Genomic DNA, 19,420 nt, shown 5'->3' on the forward strand with positions numbered 1-19,420 from the left:
TGAGGTAGCTTCCACCTGTAATCTGAAAACACTTAAAGTAAAATGATAAAAAGTGTATTTTGCAGAGTCACCTTCTTGTGAATTAAACTTACATTTTAGAATATATATAAATCTGGTTTGGTTTGGTGGTAATATGAAGCTTGACTGGAAAGCAGATGATTGTTTCTGGCCGAGAGTTTCACTGCAGTTAATATGGTTTAGAGAGGGTGGAGCCATGTAACAGTGCAGCATAACGAGGGAACTACAGCCTCTCTGAAGAATGAGTCAGTGGGTCAGTGTGGATGTTGGTCCTTAATTGAAAATCCATTTGTGGGAGATGAGAGTTATTTCTATTCCAGGGGCTTCAGTGGAGGAAGTGGAGATATTGCACAACGGGGCACGTGACTGCAAGATGAGGGCATATGTCAGAATACTTAAGTCCCCAGGTTTTATAGTCCATCACAGACAAGATGCACACTCTGCCCCTCCCTTCACAAGACATAAGTGCAGAGTACTTGTTCGGAGCAGAGGCTTGCAACTGATATTTGTTTACCTCCTCAGAAATGCTACCTAAATCTGAGAATAAGGTTCACCCGCAGGAAATAATCGAGCAGGTGCAGCAGAACAAACTTAGACTAAATCAAGTGGTTTCTTGTTTTACAAAGGTGAGTGTTTGCATGTTACATTTATTTTTTTTATTTCTGCTCAAACAGTGATTATTATTAAACAATTACCAGTGTGAGAATTGAGAAGAATATTGTATCATATTTTATAAATTGGTCATATGTTTTGTATGCAAATTAATAATCTGTAAAGTAACAAACTATAGTTGATAAATAAATGTAGTGGAGTAATAAGTATTTCCCTCTGAGATGTGTTGGAGTAGAGGCATAAAGTAGCATAACATTGATACTCAATTAAAGCGCCTCAAAAGTGCACTGAGTACAATACTTGAGTGAATGTACTTGTTGTATGTATCTTCTTTTCATCTCTGAAAAGGAATTACTCACAAGTGCAATAAATTGTTTTGATTTCATATGATTAGTCAATCACAAACTGCTAAACTACTGCACTATGTATCCTTTAAAAAATATATTGGATTTTTTTTTTATGCTGCTGTAGTTTGTAATTAATCCACTCTCAGTACTGCAGTAATCTATTGACCCAGAACTAGCGCCTGGATACTTTCTGTCTGGGAGGTTTGGTCAGGTTTCCCGCTACTGCAGCTCTGCTCTGACATCACTGATGCAGTGCTGCATGCAGGCCAGCACCCGCAGCACCGACTGCGGAGTGTCCCTCTCTCCTGTCAGGCTGTCAGCTCGCAGCCTGGGGCAGATCTGCGCAGCGTAGCCCTCCCATGTTGCCTCCAGGATGGGGGAAGCTGAGGAGGAGCCCCAGCTGATTCACACTCTGGCAATCAGTGCAGCGAGACCCTCTAAGCATCTTTCTTTCTCCCCTTCTTTCCAGCGCTGTGCACTCAGCTCCTGGATCAGGGAGAACATCCACAAGAGGGAATGTTGCTTCTTTGAAAAACATGTCAGGTAAGCTGCGCTGCTCTGTGCTGTGTTGGTTTGGTGATGAAAGTCTCTGAAGCGACCTTGTAGTTGCTGCTGCTGCACAATAACACAGAGATACTGTTGTGTTGATGCAAGAGGAGACATTGCCCTAAATTGCTGTGAGGACAGTCGCATGATGATTGAGTGTATTAGTCGCTTCCGGTCGTTGCTTCTTTACTAAAGCCCTCTGTCTAATTTAGCATTACAAGTATAATCCTGTTTCCCCGCAGAGAGGATGTATGTAAGTGTGGTTACTCAAAAACTGATCATGTGGATGAAGCCATCAAGCCAGAGGACTTCACAGGGGAGACATGGGACATACACAGACATGTTCGCGAAGTGCCTACTGATGCTTTTGGAGACATCAGCTTTGGTGGTTTGGGACAAAAGACAGGCAAGGTGAAACAATCCTTTCGTCTCTACAATAATAACATAAGATGAGTGCATGTAAATGTGTGCCTGTATGTCTTCTAATCTTTTGTGTCTCTCTTTATACATGTGTCCATGCTCAGTATGTGCGAGTGTCCACAGACACCAGCCCTGAAGTCCTGTACCATTTACTGACTGAACAGTGGAAACTTTCCAGTCCCAACCTGCTGATCTCAGTGACCGGAGGAGCTAAGAACTTCTATCTGAAGGCTGGTCTGAAGAACATGTTCCACAGAGGCCTTATCAAAGTGGCCCAGACAACAGGTCAGCCAGCCAGAGAGAGTGATGGAGAGAAACGTGTGTGAGAGTTGTAAAGATCTACCAATGATTAGCCAGGCAGTCTATGAAAGGACGTGTTTTATGAGTACATGTGTAGTTATGGAGAGTGGGTGTATCCCATCTGTTTTTTTTTTTCTTTTTTGGTGTGGTTAGTCCCAATTAAATCAACTGAAATGTTAGAGAGGGGAAGGTATGTTTCTGTTTCAACATGACATTGTTCTCATGCATACAGCAAAATCCTTGACATAACATTTTACCAGTTTTGCATGAAAGACTCCTGACCTTAAGCCCATCCACCTCCTTTTGGGGTGAACTCGCAGAAGAGCAGGAAGGTGTTTCACGAATGCCAAGAGTTAAATGAGACGACTAAACATGAGTCTACAGCCAGGAGGTGGTTAGTTTAGCGCAATAACTGGAAACTCAGGAAGTCACTGCACCCTGCCAAGAAAAGATCCCACACATATCCCCCCATGAAGTCATAATGTGTCAGTTTGTTTCTAGACTTTTTGCTAAGCTAAGCTAAAGGGTTGCTTAATAAAAGCTTGATATTCACTTTACAAACATGAGAGTGATATTGATCTTCTCCTCTAACTCTCAGCGAGAAAGCAAATATGCACATCTCCCAAAATGTCAAACTATTTCTTTAATGTCCATGGTTTTGGAATGAAACCACCTATTTTTGGTCATATAGTGTATGTAATATGGAATTTGTACACATGCTGTGTTGCACACAGGTGCATGGATCATCACGGGTGGTACCCACGCAGGTGTGATGAAGCATGTAGGGCAGGCTGTGAGGGACTACGCCCTAAGTAGCAGCTCCATGCAGGGTCAGATCGTAGCTATTGGAGTGGCAACATGGGGAGTAATTCACAACAGGGATGCTTTAGTGTTTTCAGAGGTAAGGTAAACACATTCACACATGTGGCTTGTCTCTCACTTGCGGCAAGAGGCATCACCAGGATAGAAGAGTCTAACTGGGACTTCCTTACGCTCCTACTCCACCACCTCCTTCTCTGCAGGGTTGTTTCCCAGCCCATTATCCTATGGACATCAAGGGCCAGGGCCGGCTGTCCTGTCTCGATAACAACCACACCCACTTCCTGTTGGTGGATGATGGAACCCACGGACGCTACGGCGTGGAGATTGAACTGCGTAGTCGTCTGGAGAAATGCATCTCCAGAAAGCTTCTTGGAAACAAAGGTTAAAAATAGCTGATGCAGTGTCGACCAATGCAGCAAAACATTGTGGATAGCATCTCAAATCTGTTACATTTTATCTGCTATGCTTTTAGTTATATATATTTTTTTCCAATCTCCAGAAAGCGGCGTGACCATCCCTGTGGTGTGTGTGGTTTTGGATGGAGGTCCAGGCACTCTGAATGTGAGTCATCAATTTTAAGCCTCTTTCTCTGTCTTAGTCTGACTAGTCTGACTCTTGTGTATCTCTTCACAGACTATATATAATGCCATGCTCAATGGTACACCGTGTGTGGTCTTGGAGGGCTCTGGGAGAATAGCAGATGTAATTGCCCAGGTCGCAGGACTGCCAGTGACCCGGGTTAGTATCGCCCTCATCCACCAGTTGATGAAGAAGTTCTTCGGCCAAGAGTATGAAACCTTTTCCGACCTCAAGATCATAAAATGGACCAAGATGGTACGTGAACAGACTGATGACCAATTTACAAACTACTGTTTATTTCCATAGCTAATGTCATTCAATTCAATACCATTTTTGAGAAATTTCAAACTGGACTTAGATCTCATCATGGCACAAAAACTAACCCCCTGAGGGTTACAAACGGTGTCCTGGGTGCATCTGATGTGAGCACCACTGGACCTTAGTGCCACATTTGATATGGTGGACCACAGCATTGAGGATGGTGGACCAGTTCATCCTCTACTGCCAGTCTCACTTGTGGTGTCCTTCAAGGCTCAGTTTTAGGTCCTCTAATGTTTTCTGTTTGTGTGCTCTTAAAGAAATCATTGGCAAATATATTAACTTTCATTTTTATGCTGATTCAGCATTCAGTTGTATGTACCAACAACACCCGGTGATAAAAGCAATCTTGTTCCTCTCAGTAACTGGATTGACAACACTAAGGGCTGGATATCCAACAATTTCCTACAGCTAACAAATTAAGCGACAGTCAGAAGCTAGTTAGAAGCAGTCACCCCATTTCCAGTCTTTCTGCTATGCTAACCTCCTCAACTAAGCTAAGCTAACCGCTGCTGGCTTGAGCTTCATTTTTAACATACAGACATCAGAGTGATGTCAATCTCACCTCCAGAAAGTGAATAAGTGTTTTTCTCAAAATGTCAAACCTTTATTTTAAGCCAGAGTTGACTTTCTCAGTTGCAGTTAGTCCAAAATGTGGCTGCAAGGATCTTAATAAATTCAAGAAGGCCTAATTATATCACCCCTCATCCTCTTCCTTCGCATGCTGCTTGTTAATTTCAGAAGTGATTTCAAACTTTTAGAGATAACAATAAAGGCTTAATTAGGTTTAGCCACCAAATACCGTATTTCTGTGAACTCCTGACAAGATTTCCTGTTAAGGTTAGTAAGTAGAGGTGACAGAGCCTGCTTTGTAATTCCTTGCTGCAGTGACTTTCTAATTTAGAGTTCACTTTTAAGACATTTCTTTTAATTTAAAAGTGCTACACAAATAGAGTCAGTACTGTTCCTGTTCAGCTGGTACTTGGCACAAAGTTTGACGTGAAACTTTGCCCACACCCTGTTTGTTTCCTGTCACAGATTCAGGACGTCATCAGGATGCCGCACTTGCTGACAGTATTCAGAGTAAGCGAGGACAGTCACGGGGATGTGGATGTGGCTATTCTTCAAGCGCTACTCAAAGGTATGCGTATGGTTTTCACAAAGATGTCTAATACCTGACTGGACTGACTCTAAGTACATAACACAGCATTAGCCATGAAGACTTAGTGCCAAGGCAGCTCTTAGCAAGTATTATGTTGCTTCTCGGAAAACTAAATCACTGGACTGTGGTGTCAGATGCGGAGGGGTCGAAAACCAACACAGAGATTCTTCCTCTCCCTTACAGAGAGGCATTGATAGCCACACTTCACTACATTTGGGAATATGCTGTGCCCCTTATTAAAATTTACTCTGCCTCCTGATGGTCTTGAAAAAGGTTTATGAATGTAGACCGAGCTTAATGCACACTGTCTGTAGAAGAAGACTGAGCCAAAGTGCTCTAAAACGAAGAGTGAGTCCAACAGCTCGGATATTCACTTAGCATTTTGATGGTGATGAATCATCATTCTAGCTAAACTGCTGTGTCTATTGTTTCCATCACTGAGCTCCACTGGGGTGATTAAAATGCACATCCAGGCAGTGATCCTGCTGCAGGACCTCCAAAGTCTGTTTTCCTCTATAACCACAAAGTTCACTGCGCAATCTTTTTAGTTTAAGCAAAACTTAAGCTACTTGCTGCGTGACCATGCTGTGTAGCTGTTCAGATAGCATTTTTGTAGTCAATTAATCGATTTGTCAATCACAGCACAGTCTTTGTCTTTATTTTATGTATCGTGATTTTGTCAGACGACATCACGGTTATGACATCAGGATTTGAGCATTGGTGGTTCAGTCATATACTAGGTTTTGACCTTGTCTTTTTTTTTTTTTTACGATATTCTGACATTTTAGGAATAAAATATTTGTCAGGTAATTTAAAAAAAATTATCAGTTCAAAGGACAATGAAAATAGATGGCACCGTGAAATAAAAAAATGCCTTGATTGATGAGAATGAACGTTCCCTTGTGTAGAGAGACTGTCTTGTGAGAGAGAGGTTTGAGGTCTACAGCAGTTAATCAGTCTTTTGACTAAATGCAAATTGACTTTGTCGCTCTACAGCTAAAATGGTGTCAATATAAATTCTACACTCAGCTTCGAGGATCAGCGAGTCACTGGGGATTGAGAGCTGGAAGAGGCAGCTGGAGCTGGCTATAGCCTGGAACCGAGTGGATATAGCTGAGACTGAGATTTTCACTGAAGAGAGCCAGTGGAAGGTGGGTCTGCTGGTTGCACATCACAACAACAATGGCTTTGATCTGTCCCTGACAAGGCCATCCTATGAACATGACTTCTGTGTTGCAATCCTGCTCATCATGACTACAATAAGATAAACGGGTATAATGGACTGGGAGCAGCAGCAGTCAGCTGAGAAGGTTTGCAGCAGATACAATAAATGGTCTGTTTGATTTTAACTCGTGGCTGTGAGAGAAAGTGGGGACTGAGTCAAAAGGAAAATGTAACTTTTCACTTTGTGAAATAATTTACTTTTCCATACAAAACACAGGTTTAACAATACAAGCAAAACAAGACAAAATTTTTATTTTCATTTAAAAATGTTTGTTGTAATTGTAATCCTCCCAGAAAGACGCTAAACTTTTTAGTGTAAATTTTAGTACATTTTGGTGACTCTTTACAATAAGGTACAGATATTCACTATTAACTAGTTGTTTATTAGCATGCATATCATTGGCCTATTGGTTTTTTATTAGTCATTATAAAGCACGTATTAAATGCCTTATTGTGCATGATCATATTCAGCTACTAGCCATTTCTGAGTTGTTGAGTTGTCCCTTAATAACCTCCTAATTACTGCTTATTTATTGTAAGTACGGAAGTTGTTGTACCTGAATTACAATCTTAATATGTTTTGCTAAGTGTGGCCCTTATATTCTCACTTAATAATTCTTAATAAATGTGGCAAGTTTATATGTAACAAAACATAATAATAACTCTAAATTAAGTCTTTCATAACTGAAAGTGAGGTCTTGTTCATAACTAATTTACTAGTTTGATACTTATTAACTCAGACAAGTTCCCTATTGTAAAGCTGCCAAACTTAGTAAATCCATCACAGCACACAACTACTGCAAAAAACAGATCCAGTCCTTAAGTGAATGGTTACACAGGGCATCCTGGTTACGCCTTAGTTAATGGCCAAGTAGTTGCAGAGTATGGTCATGCAGTAAGAGTGCTTTATAATGACTAATTAAGAGCCAATAGGCTACTAATATGCATGCTTATCAAGAACTAGTTAATGGTGAATATGTCTACTTTAATATAAAGTGTTACCAAAATGTTTAACCATCACCAGCAGCACACCACCACAGGAGTTTAGAGGGTAATACCTCATATCATAAAGATTTATGATGCAAGGGGCAAAGAACAATTGTATCATAAAATAGTACAGATTATATCATAAAAAGTAAGGTAAAGTATTTTTTCTCCTCACACTGCCATGTTGATGAACCTGACATGAATGAGTCAGCAAAAACTCCACACTTTTCTCACGTTTCTCAAAAACAGTAATAGCCGGGATGCTGATTGTGTCTTGCTCGCCTGCCTCTTTATTGTGCTCCAGTCCAGTGACCTCCACTGGGCCATGTTCTCAGCCCTGGTTGGTAACAAGCCTCGGTTCGTACGTCTGCTGCTGGAGAACGGTGTGAGTCTGAGGGATTTCCTGCAGGACGAGGAAACTCTGTGTGAGCTCTACAAACAGCTTCCCAGTGGCTTCTTTCTCCGCAAGTTGGCCAAGCGGGTCCACAGCTCTCGCAGCAGGAGGCAAGCATTCGGCATCAGGGCTCGAGCTCACTCAGGGCAAGGTGAAATGATATCCATGACTCATGTGTGTGCTGAGGTGCGCCACCTGCTGGGCAGCTTTACCCAGCCCCTCTACCCTCCGTCCACAATGACATACCACTTCAACATGACTATGGAGGACACATCTTTGTCAGTAAGTATGTTTAGCCATCATCTGTTGGGCTTTGCTTTAAACAGTAAACCTGGTCACCAGTCTGCAAGAGAAAACATCAAAAAACAATTATGTGTAAGTGAATGGTTGACAACCAAAACTAAAGAATCATTCATACCTGTGATAATTTGTTGTAATTTTGAGAATAAAATTTTAATATTTCAAGAAAAAAGTCAAAGATTACGAGAATAAAGTCACAATTTTAAGAGAAAAAGTCATAATATTTCTAGAAAAAGGTTGTGATATTATGACCAAAAAAAATATCTAATATAAGTTGTGATTTTACAAGAAAAAATTGAATTTTCAGTGTTCTGATGCTTATGCTGATGTGCCAAAAGATGAAGCATCTCCTTATTTGTGAAACCTGCGCTAAAGTATAACTTCACAACACGCTCCACGTTCCTCACATGCTAGTTCATGTCTTCATGTCTGGCATTTAAGACACTGGACTGACTCCAGTACTTTGACACCTTTTTGGTCTAAATAATTAAATAAATGAATAAAGGATTCTGTATTTTCCAAGTAGAATTTCATTCTTCACAGTAGGGAGAAAGTATTTCAACCTTCACGGTGGGAAATAAAATTCACAGCATGAATAACTAAACAGTTGGCTGTTTAGAAAAAAAAATGAAATATGAAAAATGTAAATTGAGTGGGGCATGCATTGGGATGATTTGGATGGATGCCATCAGTATTTCTGAAATCCTGGCTACAGCCATAAACCATACAAGTAATGAAACACATTCCTTCACTCCTCCTCTAGCCGTCTAAAAGTACGACGGTGTCCCAAGCCCCGCTCAAGGACGACAGCGCTGAAGTACAGAGAAACCCAGGCAGGGATCTTTTCCTTTGGGCTGTCATCCAGAATAATAAAGAGCTGGCTGAAATTGCCTGGGAGCAGGTGATGAAAACATTTTACTCTTGCATGGAGAAAATTTAAAAATAGAATTTTTTTTTTCTGTATCTGAATTTGAATCTGTTTTTGTGTCTGTGTCTGTACAGTGTAGAGACTGCATGTCTGCTGCTCTGGCTGCCAGTAAGATCCTGAAGAAGATGGCAGAGGAAGGAAGTGATGCAGACGAGGCAGAGGACATGCATGAGCTCGCCAGTCACTATGAGAAACATGCCATTGGTATAAAACCACAGATATAATGCGCAGCTTTACTTAGGTGAAGTACAGTAATTTTGTAAGGCTATCATTTGGCGTCTTTGTGTATCTGTGTGTGTTTGTTTCCTAGGTGTGTTCAGCAAGTGCTACAACAGTGATGAAGAGCGGGCTCAGAGGTTGCTGGTTCGTGCGTCGCCATTTTGGGGAAAGACGACATGCCTGAGGCTGGCACTGGAGGCTGATGATAAAAGCTTTGTAGCTCAGTCAGGTGTTCAGGTAGAGCATCTCAGGGTTTTCGTCAGATTGATAACATTTACATTTTGTGCCACTGATCAGTAAATTTAACTTGGTAAATGAGTCTTTATACATTTCATTTTGATACACATACAGTACATGTGTGTTTGGTATTTCATCTCAATAGATACTGTATGACCCAGTCTGCTAACATGTCTGTCTTCCAGGCTCTTCTGACTCAGATCTGGTGTGGTGAGCTGTCAGTGGACAACCCTGTGTGGAGAGTGATGATCTGCATGGTTTTCTTCCCTCTCATCTACACTGGATTTCTGGTTTTCAGGTCAGTCTTATTGGCTGAAATAAAATTAAAAAAAATCTGAGTTCTCATTGTACAAGATGCTGTTTAGAGGAACGGATAAAATTAGAGAGGTGTCATGTCAGAAATATATGAATTGCTAGTGCAGCATGAGAGCTTAACCGTATGAAATTGAATGTCAGGTTGCAGGATGAGGCAGCTTTAAAAGAGGTCAGACCAGCACACACTTTCTAAACACTTTCTGAAAATTGAGACCTACAGAGTTCAATAGACATAACATATATTATCTCAAGGCACTTAACAGGGTATGGTCGAGATGGTATCAGAGAGAGAAACCTGACAGTTCCCACAATGAGCAAGCACTTGGTGACACTCCCTTTTAAAAACAACAGAATCAGACTATGTCTCACTTTTTATTTTTGGAAATTCTAGGTACTACAATTAGGCCTGCTTTCATGTGTGAAAACTTAACTTCATACATGGACTCCGGTGTCCTCCGGTGTCCGTGTCTGGTCTTTACAGAAATTGACACAGATGTTCTTCAAACCAAGGAAAGAAAAACGTATTTGTTGGCTTTTTGATTTGTGAAAGTGTTCGTCTGAAATTGGCTGCAAAGGTGCCAAACAAGAAATCAAGTCATATCGCAGCCAATCTTTAATCAGCTGACATGAAACTTGCTGTGAGTGCTTACAACCATGCCCTTGATATAACGATGTCATGTCTTCATGGCAACTCTGGCCTGCTGGGCATGACGCATTTATCAAAGCTGGTAGTGATTTGATTTGGATGTTTTCTCAATTTAAAATCATGTATACATTTGATGTTTAGTGTTTTCTGAGTGAATTGGTCAACGTCTTTGTGCTACTGCTTGTACTGCTTCTGTAGCGATGGTCAACAGTGTTGCTCTAATTCTCCTCAGACGTGATGAAGTCATCCAGAGAGAAACGGAGAGGAACGAGGAGATCAAGACAGTAGAGTCTGTGACAGGAAGCACACTTAGAACAAATTCTCATAGCCTGTAAGTACACATTTAATACACTGGGTTCTTTCTGTGTGATCGCTTCTTGACTATATGAGACTGTGAAAGAGTTTGACATCGCAACATTTTACATTTTTGTTCGTCTCAAAGTCGTGGTTTCAGTTCAGAGATCACCAGCAGGTCAGTTAGGGGAAAGCAAGAAATGTCACTTGAGAAAAAAAACAGCAAGTTGTTTCTAACCCCGTTGACCCTTCTGTCTACAGTGACCCCCTCAGGCTGCGGCGCCTGAAGCGTCTGGGCAACTGGTCCAGACTAGTCAGCCTGTACAGCTCTCCGCAGGTCAAGTTTTACTGGAACATTGTGTCTTACTTCGCCTTCCTCTTCCTGTTTGCTGTGGTGCTGATGATCGACTTCCAGGTTACGCCCTCTGCAGGGGAGGTGCTGCTCTACATCTGGCTGATCTCTCTGGTGTGTGAGGAGGTCAGACAGGTGAGAGGCTGCAGCTGGGACACAAACGCGTACAAATATGAAAAGATAAATTGACAGGCTACAAAGAGAGGTACCGGTGATGACGAAGCAAAAACCAGGGGAATATAAGGTGCTCTTGAAGTCGATCTTGTTAACTTTAGACAAATGCCTTCTTATATTATGGCATATCAGAGTAAACCATGCTGCAAAAAATCCATTATTTATTATTTAGCCAGTAAGGTTATTGTTACAGGGTATTCAATTTTTCTAATAAAAATGTATATCTCTACATTACTAAAATCCCAATCTTCCAAATAATAAATGTCTTCTCTCTCATCTCAGCTGTTCCACGATCCTGATGGCTTTGGGTTTCGTAAGAAAGCCAGGATGTACATCAACGACCTGTGGAATATTTTAGATGTTCTGTCCATCCTCCTGTTCATTATTGGCCTTGCATTTAGGTAAGTTTGCTTTCCCCCAGACAAACACTTCAGGCCATGGAAGTGCTCTCCACCTCCTGGGTTATCTGTGACTCACCAAGTTTTTCTATTTCAGGCTGACATCTCAGCTGTTCTATGCGGGCAAAATCCTCCTCTGCATCGATTTTGTCGTCTTCTGCCTCCGTCTCATGGCCATCTTCACTATCAGTCGAACTCTGGGACCCAAGATCATCATAGTCAGGAGGATGGTGAGAGGGTCACATTCACTTATAATGAATGCTGACCTGATGTAATGTGGGAGTGGCTGCAGAATGCTACACGCTAAGCTCCAATGCGCCTTTTATCTAATACAAAAAGAGGCTTCTACCTCACTGTGCCTCCATCTGGTGTCTGCAGATGAGATGTGCTCTTTGTGTTAAATAAAAGGTGTTTTTGAACAAAGTGTTGCAGCTGGACTGTCTGTTACCACACTCAATTTCAGTCATGTATTCACCTAACTCTGAATTAATCCATTCATGATTTTCAAAGGAGTCTATTATTGTTTGTGCAGAGGTTATACCTGGAGCAGTCGTGCATCTTTTTAAATATTGAAACTTGTCACTGCAAAGTATATGATCTGTTACGGAGCAGTTGCTTTTGCCAACATACTGACTGACAAAAAACAGCTTTCTAAACTTGAGGATTTAAAATTGTAGCTCAGTAAAAGTCACCCACCAGACGATAAAGATACTACTGTACATACTTTACATGTCACTGTTCACAGTATTAAGATCTGTCCCTTTCTTCAGAGTTTCTAGCTTGTGACTGATGTCTATTTGTTCTCCAGATGATGGATATGTTTTTCTTCATGTTCCTGCTGAGTATCTGGGTGGTGGCGTACGGCGTGGCCAAACAGGGCATTCTCATCCACAATGACAATCGGCTGGATTGGATTATCCGTGGGGCAGTTTACGAGCCCTACCTCATCATATTTGGGAATTTTCCCACTAATATTGATAGTAAGTGGAGATGGAGGACACTGTTTTCTTTGCAGTTGAAAAATTATGTAGTTTTAGGTATTTCTGTGTATGTAAATGTAGTTTTATAAATAAATTGGTTTTAGTTTTAATATATCGGTGATACATTCCTCAGCCTTTTGACATTTGGGATATTATTTAACATATTTAAGATATTTACATTTAAGACATTTGAGATATTACCAGTAAGAAAACAATCTCTTTGCCCTCTGCAGATACTGTATTTGACATAAATTCCTGCAGCATGAATGGCACCGACCCTCTGAAGCCCAAGTGTCCTGTGCTAAATGAAAACCAAACACCTGCCTTCCCTGAGTGGCTCACCATCATCATGCTTTGTGTTTACCTGCTGTTTGCCAACATACTGCTGCTCAACCTGCTCATAGCTATCTTCAAGTGAGTTCTCCTCAGCATCACCGTGTCTTCATTCAGTCATCAGTTTTTGAGCCTGAGCTTTTTAACTGCAACGTGATGTGACAGCAAGTCCTAAAAATAGTTTGGATGAAAACGTCTGGTTGTTTTCACTACTTTTATCCCCTGCGTCCCTTTGCTTTCCTCCACAGCTTTACATTCCAGGAGGTGCAGGACAACACGGACAGAATATGGAAGTTTCAAAGATATGAGCTTATTAAGGAGTACCACAGCCGCCCAGCTGCTCCTCCACCTTTTATCATCTTCAGCCATCTTTACCTCTTCATCAGGAGCGTGGTGCTGCGCAGACCTCCCATTATATGCAAGGAGTTCAGTAAGACTTGAATTATTTATTCCTGCCTTCTCTGAAAGTAGACTACATGATGAGATGCTGCGCACTTCCTCTCTTGTTTTAGCTTTGTCACCCTGTCAGAAGCTTTCATACACTGTCATTCATTTTCGACAACAATGGTGCATTCATGAGCCAAGTTATTGTCATTATACTCAAGTCCTTGAAGGAAAGATGTTGTATTCCCAGATCTGCTTTGGAAAAAAACGGCCTTGTATTAATTTGAGTGCTTCTATGTGAATGTTTTTACTGTGGGTTTTACGCCCTCCATATACAGCCTCCTGTTAGCACAACCCAAATTCTATGCAATGGTCACATGATAACAACTAAACTATCTCTATGACAACAGTCAAGTTGGACCTTATGTTTTTTTAGGTCAAATTTACAATTAGACTTTTCTTAATTCCTTTACTGAGCTGGAAAAGATAATACACTGGATGTTAATGTTCCTCTTGATGATTCTCCAGTCGTCCAGTGAAACATTTTCGTTTTTGGTGTTCACATACACTGTTCTCTACCAGTAAATATTTTAACATGTTGAAATATCCCCTTTCTGGTTTAACTAAATAGGAGTTTGTGTGTCTATGTGCATATGTATATGTATGGTATTAGGTAAGGTTGTGACACTAAACATGTGACACCTTTTTTCAGAAAATGAGCTTCCTCAGATAGAGGAAGAGGAGCTGTTGTCCTGGGAGGCCTTGATGAAAGACAGGTACCTGCTGTCCACACAGCAGGAACAGAGCCAGAGCACGGAGCGACGCATCCTGGACACAGCCCAAAAGTAAAACGCCACAGGAATGTAGCTAAGTGATGCTGCATAACACTCCTCTAGAGTACCGCTGTGTGTGTGAGACGCCCTCATCAAACGTTAAGGTCTTTCAGTTCTGAGCAGCTCAAACAAAGTGTGATTTTTACCTTCTCAAATTGCTTCATTTGGACTTTTAGAGTCTGGTGGGGATAGAACTATCCAGTATTTTGCAACAAAAAAAAATTATGAAGATGGCTGTTTCCCCCTGTTGCCACTCTCTCTGCTAAGCTAAGATAAACTAAGCTAAAATAAGATAAGATAAGCAGCTGCCTGCCATAGCTTGGTAATTAATGGGCAGACATGAGAGTGGTATCAATATTCTTATCTCAACCTTTCCATCGTGCAGCAACGTCGTCTATGTGTTTAAGGTTTTTTGATGAGGTTTAAAGGTTCCACGTTGACTAAATAGTGAGTATATAACAACACACAGTCTGAATAACATCCAATCAAATGACATACTGTGGCTTGTGTGTTTCCTGAGGGTCACCACCATAACCGAACTGCTGGAGAGGGAAGAGGAGTCGAGCTTTGATGTAATGGTGAAAAGACTGGCTCGACTCGAGGAGCAGGTGGTAACCTGATTTTTTGGGTATCATTAATGTTGTATCTGTGTCTGTAACATTTCACATTATGCTGTGGGAGTAAGGCACGATGCAGAGAAGTGATGACACACTTCTTGATGCACCCATGTGTGCTTGCCGAATTTTATTTCCAGATACCATCTTCAGTGTTGTATAAGAGGTCATCAGAAGTATTTGACCCATTTTTATTTTGTTTCATCAGGTCGTCCAGTCAACCAGAGCCCTGCAGTGGATTATGGATAATCTGAAATCTCGGGGTCTTGCCACAAAAGAAGCACAGTCACCACTATGTCAGGAACCAAGTTCCTCATTCACTATTACTCTTAATTTACATATTGTTGTCTTTATTTTGCAAATATATTATGTGTCAAACTCTAATTCTTCCCTGCAGGGTCAACCACAACAGATGAGACCTATGACAATTCGAGAAATATGTCAGAGAACGAGGTTGGGTTCCACGTGAATGCCCGTCAGTTTCACTATCCGAACAGCAAGCTCACGCGCTTCCCTGTGCCTGAGGAGAAAGTGCCGTGGGAGGTATTTCACATGTATTTCCACCACAAAATCACCAGCTGCCTGAAAAGATGGTTTGGGTTTATTGAATCCAGTTTGTTCTCGTGTGCTCTTTTGTCAGGTCAGCTTCAGCTCATACATGCCAGTTTATTATGCCTCTGAAGACAGTGGGGACCATGTGGATGGGTATGCACCGACTATGAGAAGACCATGCATAATGTTTTGTTCCTGTATGTCTTGGCGTGGGGATCTATTTATAGCTAAGACCATTCATAAGTAGTGTTTTTATCAAGAAAAATTATTATTTTATTATTTTATTATTATTGAATGAAACGGTAGATGATGAATGGGTCTCAATGACCGATGAATACTGTATTTTGAAATGTTTGAACTAAACCAAAAAGCTACGGTAACCACAGCTTTCCGACTTAACTCTGGGTCCACTCTCTAATTACAAGGCAGCCTCCTCCTATCTTCACATCCCTTTCATCTTCATATTCTTTCTCACCACAGATCAGAATCAGAGGACTTAGATAAATACAGGTATGAGAGAAGATGCACAAAACATCAAATGGCACTTACAGCAATCTTATACGCATGTCTTGATGTCTGATATGTATCTTCTCTGTCATCAGAAACCCAGGAGGACGGACTGGTGTTAGGGGACGAGGCGCACTCAGCCAACTGGGTCCAAATCTGAATTTAGACCTTGTTGTTACACGGTAGGTCATCTCATGTCCGTAGAGCACATTTGAAAGAGGTTGTTTCACTGCCATTGTGTTGCATGGCATGGTCTTAGATTCTGGAAATTGATTTTTAGCTGGCGAGACAGCGAGAGATCTGTTTTGGAGTACCTGGCAGTTTGGGACGAGAGCCAAGGCATCTTGGCTTTACCTGGGGTGAGTCCAGCTAAAAAGATGGTCATCGCTCCCTGTCTCTTGCTGCTAGAATAAACTCAAGATTGTGTTTTTCTTTCAGACAGTTTTTTATCAGAATTGGGGTAAAAAGATCTCACCCCAAGGATTAAGACATCTTATGTTGAGAGACTGAAGGCAGATGGGTGCTTGGCATTGCCAAACCTTTTAGGCTCTTAATGGGCTTCCACTATTTCGCAAGGTGGTGTATTGGGTATCAGTTTTACCATAATACTAGATCAGCAGGGGCTGATATGGAGGAGGCTTCCTGTAACCTTGTGTCTTTAACATTCATGCTTTGCACACTCCAACCTCTCAGCAAGAAAAACCTGACCAACCCCACTTTGAAAATATGGTCTTTCAGAGTGTTTGGCAGGTTTTTTCTTTTCTTTTATTTTCTGTTGCTTTGTTTTGTTCGTCTGTGTGTAGGTACGCCTTCTTGCACATTGGAGCATATATTATCGAGCTGTGTTGTTGGTTGTTGGGATTTGTGTTGTGTTGTGAGAGGTCAACGCATGTGTTGGCAAAGTTCAATAAAAAGGTTTTATTTAAATTAAACCCTCAGGGACCTGTCCAGTCTGCTGATCACCTGCCAGTGACGCTTAAGAGAACCATGGGAAAGACGCTGTATGAAAAGATGAATGCAAAAGTACCAGAGGGAACAAAGGTGGGTCTTTTCAACATTTAGTTTAAATCAAAGACAAGCAAGAATTGTTAAGGGATAAGAACAAATCTGATCAAGGAAACACTGATAAAATACCTTTGACATTAATGAGGTCTTGAGATCAGATTTACGGTGAAAGACTAGTCAGAGTTTCCTGATCTGACCCCCAAGAGGAAAACTGCTCCATAATCTAGGAGCTATGACAGTAAAAGCTCAACAACTTGACTTTGACTAAATGTATCATCATTTTGGAGGGATCAAACCTGCAATCCGTTGTCTATTTGATTGTTGTCAAAGAATGAAATAAATGAGGTGAATAATAATTAGTTTAAAATGCTTGTCTTGCCATTGATGAACTCGTTGTTACTGTGTTTCAGGTGTTTGAGGGTTACGTGGATGATTGCAGGAACACAGATAATGCCTGGGTGGAAACCACTGTGCTAAACATTCACCTGGGCAGAACAAGCCAGGTGATGGTAGATATCAACAATATGGTGAGAACATTATTGTTTTAAAATATGTAGAACATCCATTATTTTACAATTCTATGAAGAACTGGTTGATGAGGTTCCTCTGCATTTGGGAGACAAAATTTAGGTCAGGAATAATCAATAATCACTTATTACTGTTTCTTCTTAGATGGTGAGCAGCCACGGCTCTCTTAGGTGGCAGGAGGTGAGCAGCAAAACAAGACTTAGCTCAAACCAAATAGACTCTCTGCGGCAGGTTGCTGAGATGCACAACAGGAAGTTCTGATATACACTCTGCTGTAGCTGCAAATGTGTCTTGTCATCTACAGGTTTATTTCTGCCTGTTAAACGTGGCCTTTTTTTAAAAAAGCTGGTATAGATTTATTCAGTTGCACTGAAAGCACTTGTGAAAAAATGATTGAATTCAAAGATGCTGCAAAGCCATAATGTACGGTATGCTGCTGTGGATGATTTCTCAACATTTTGCATAAACAACATTGGACAGTAAACTGAATGTTTAGTCTTCACACTGTGATGTTCACTTAATACATGTGAAAGAATACACAATGAGAATAGATACTTAAATTGTACTATAGTAGTTTTCAAGTGCTTACACTTGTGTTTTTCCTCTTAATGCAACATCTACATGTATTTACTTTATATATTTCAGAGGGAATATTGTACTTTTTACTTCTCTATATTTATCTGACAGTACACAATACAATATCAATATATCAATATACAGAGTGAAATGTGCCATTATGTGTTCACTATGTGTATTGATCACAAAATTTACAAAGGCAAACAATTATCTCATAAAATTATGTTATAGGTTATAAGTTATAGATCAAAATGACCAACACAATATAAAGTTAAAAAGCTACAGCTGGGGGAGCAGCAATATTAAAATGCTACTTACTAGCAGATGTATCAATGATAATAATCCAATGATATGACTTACATTTATGTCTGAAAAGTGATATATGGCACAGCAAGTACTTTTATTTTTGATATATTTTGCTGCTAATACTTTTACACTTTTACTTGAGTAAAACTGTGAATGCAGGACTTTCACATGTAAAGTAATATTTTTAATTTGGGGTACTGCTGCTTGTATTTAAGTAAAAGCACTTTATCCACTACAGAAATACTCTTATCTGCTCATTTTTCCTCCATCTCAAGGTGTTTGTGTATGTTGCAGGTCATGTCATAATCATACATTTTCAATAACCAAGCACCCTTTGTCTTTATAATTATTAAAATGCTACTTGCTACAAATTGAGTTCAGTATTGCTTTTGTCCTCTCACCTTGCTCTGCAGAGAAATTAAACTCAACCCGGGCACTTCTGGGATGTATATCAGTACAACGAACTCAGTCATATGTGTCTGTGAGTTGCTCTGATTGTCTGATGACATTGCTTCAGGCGGTGGCCACAGTGCAGTATCGGTGTCGCGCCCTGTTGTTGGTCCTTCAGATAAATCTATTCCTCCTCCGCCAAAAGATCGGCGAGTTTCGTGTGTACTCGGCGAACTGACTGTAAAGTTCCGATCTGCATTTGTATGAAGACCTTTATTATTTTTTTTTAAAGATTAAACTCGATGCCTGCACTCTTACTCAACAGGAAGATACTTAAGTCTCATTATTATTATTATTATTATTATTTGCTCTGTAAATCCCCGGCAGTGAAGCGCCATTGAAGAGAAACCGAGGCTATTTTTAACCACGGCGTCAGAGAGGACGTAAACGAAGAGCTCCCACTCCGCTTTTATTTCATGACACTAGAAACAGTGATACAAAGCGAAGCTGTCAAAAAAAAAAGATGAATCGCCATGTTGATGTAGATTTTGTTTGGTTATTAGTTGAGCTGTCACATCACCCATTCGTGATGATTTGTGCAGGGCTGTGGATAGTTGTAGTGCTGTATATTCAGTGGCATTTATCAGCATGTATCGCTATTTGTCAGGTTAAACACATTAGGCTACAAAATGTGACTGGACCACAGAGGCAACTCTAGATCTTGTGCAGTGACTACAAAATAAACAGTTCAAAAATATGAATTGCAAACTGACAGCTTCAATACATAGACAGTAGAGGCCATTCGTCATGCATTAGGGAA

General features: G+C 40.7%; 1 protein-coding gene and 1 long non-coding RNA gene across 2 annotated transcripts; one reads left to right on the plus strand and one right to left on the minus strand.

The window, feature by feature from the left end:
- The first annotated feature begins 1,350 nt into the window (after nucleotides 1-1,350).
- trpm2 (transient receptor potential cation channel, subfamily M, member 2) lies at nucleotides 1,351-18,990 on the plus strand. The gene is made up of 32 exons (XM_071465013.1): nucleotides 1,351-1,520; nucleotides 1,766-1,934; nucleotides 2,048-2,228; nucleotides 2,978-3,144; nucleotides 3,266-3,446; nucleotides 3,565-3,626; nucleotides 3,699-3,899; nucleotides 5,001-5,103; nucleotides 6,154-6,275; nucleotides 7,640-8,011; nucleotides 8,793-8,930; nucleotides 9,032-9,161; nucleotides 9,268-9,413; nucleotides 9,599-9,711; nucleotides 10,607-10,705; nucleotides 10,930-11,155; nucleotides 11,477-11,595; nucleotides 11,690-11,822; nucleotides 12,401-12,572; nucleotides 12,806-12,986; nucleotides 13,154-13,335; nucleotides 14,002-14,134; nucleotides 14,643-14,730; nucleotides 14,945-15,032; nucleotides 15,134-15,279; nucleotides 15,377-15,441; nucleotides 15,769-15,798; nucleotides 15,891-15,977; nucleotides 16,076-16,154; nucleotides 16,735-16,836; nucleotides 17,211-17,327; nucleotides 17,473-18,990. Exons 1-32 carry the CDS (start codon nucleotides 1,351-1,353, stop codon nucleotides 17,587-17,589), a joined length of 4,419 nt encoding a protein of 1,472 aa, XP_071321114.1. The 3' UTR covers nucleotides 17,590-18,990.
- LOC139610027 (uncharacterized) lies at nucleotides 7,933-11,791 on the minus strand. Its single transcript, XR_011685528.1, has 3 exons — nucleotides 11,672-11,791; nucleotides 11,036-11,169; nucleotides 7,933-8,072 (listed from the first exon to the last, which is right to left on the minus strand). It is a non-coding gene; the product is annotated as an uncharacterized lncRNA (long non-coding RNA).
- Nucleotides 18,991-19,420: the final 430 nt, after the last annotated feature.

Source organism: Trachinotus anak, unplaced genomic scaffold (genome assembly GCF_046630095.1).
Source record: "Trachinotus anak isolate AG129_WGS33_773 ecotype Australia unplaced genomic scaffold, CSIRO_AGI_Tana_v1 ptg000001l, whole genome shotgun sequence".
In the NCBI taxonomy this organism is placed as follows: Eukaryota; Metazoa; Chordata; class Actinopteri; order Carangiformes; family Carangidae; genus Trachinotus; species Trachinotus anak.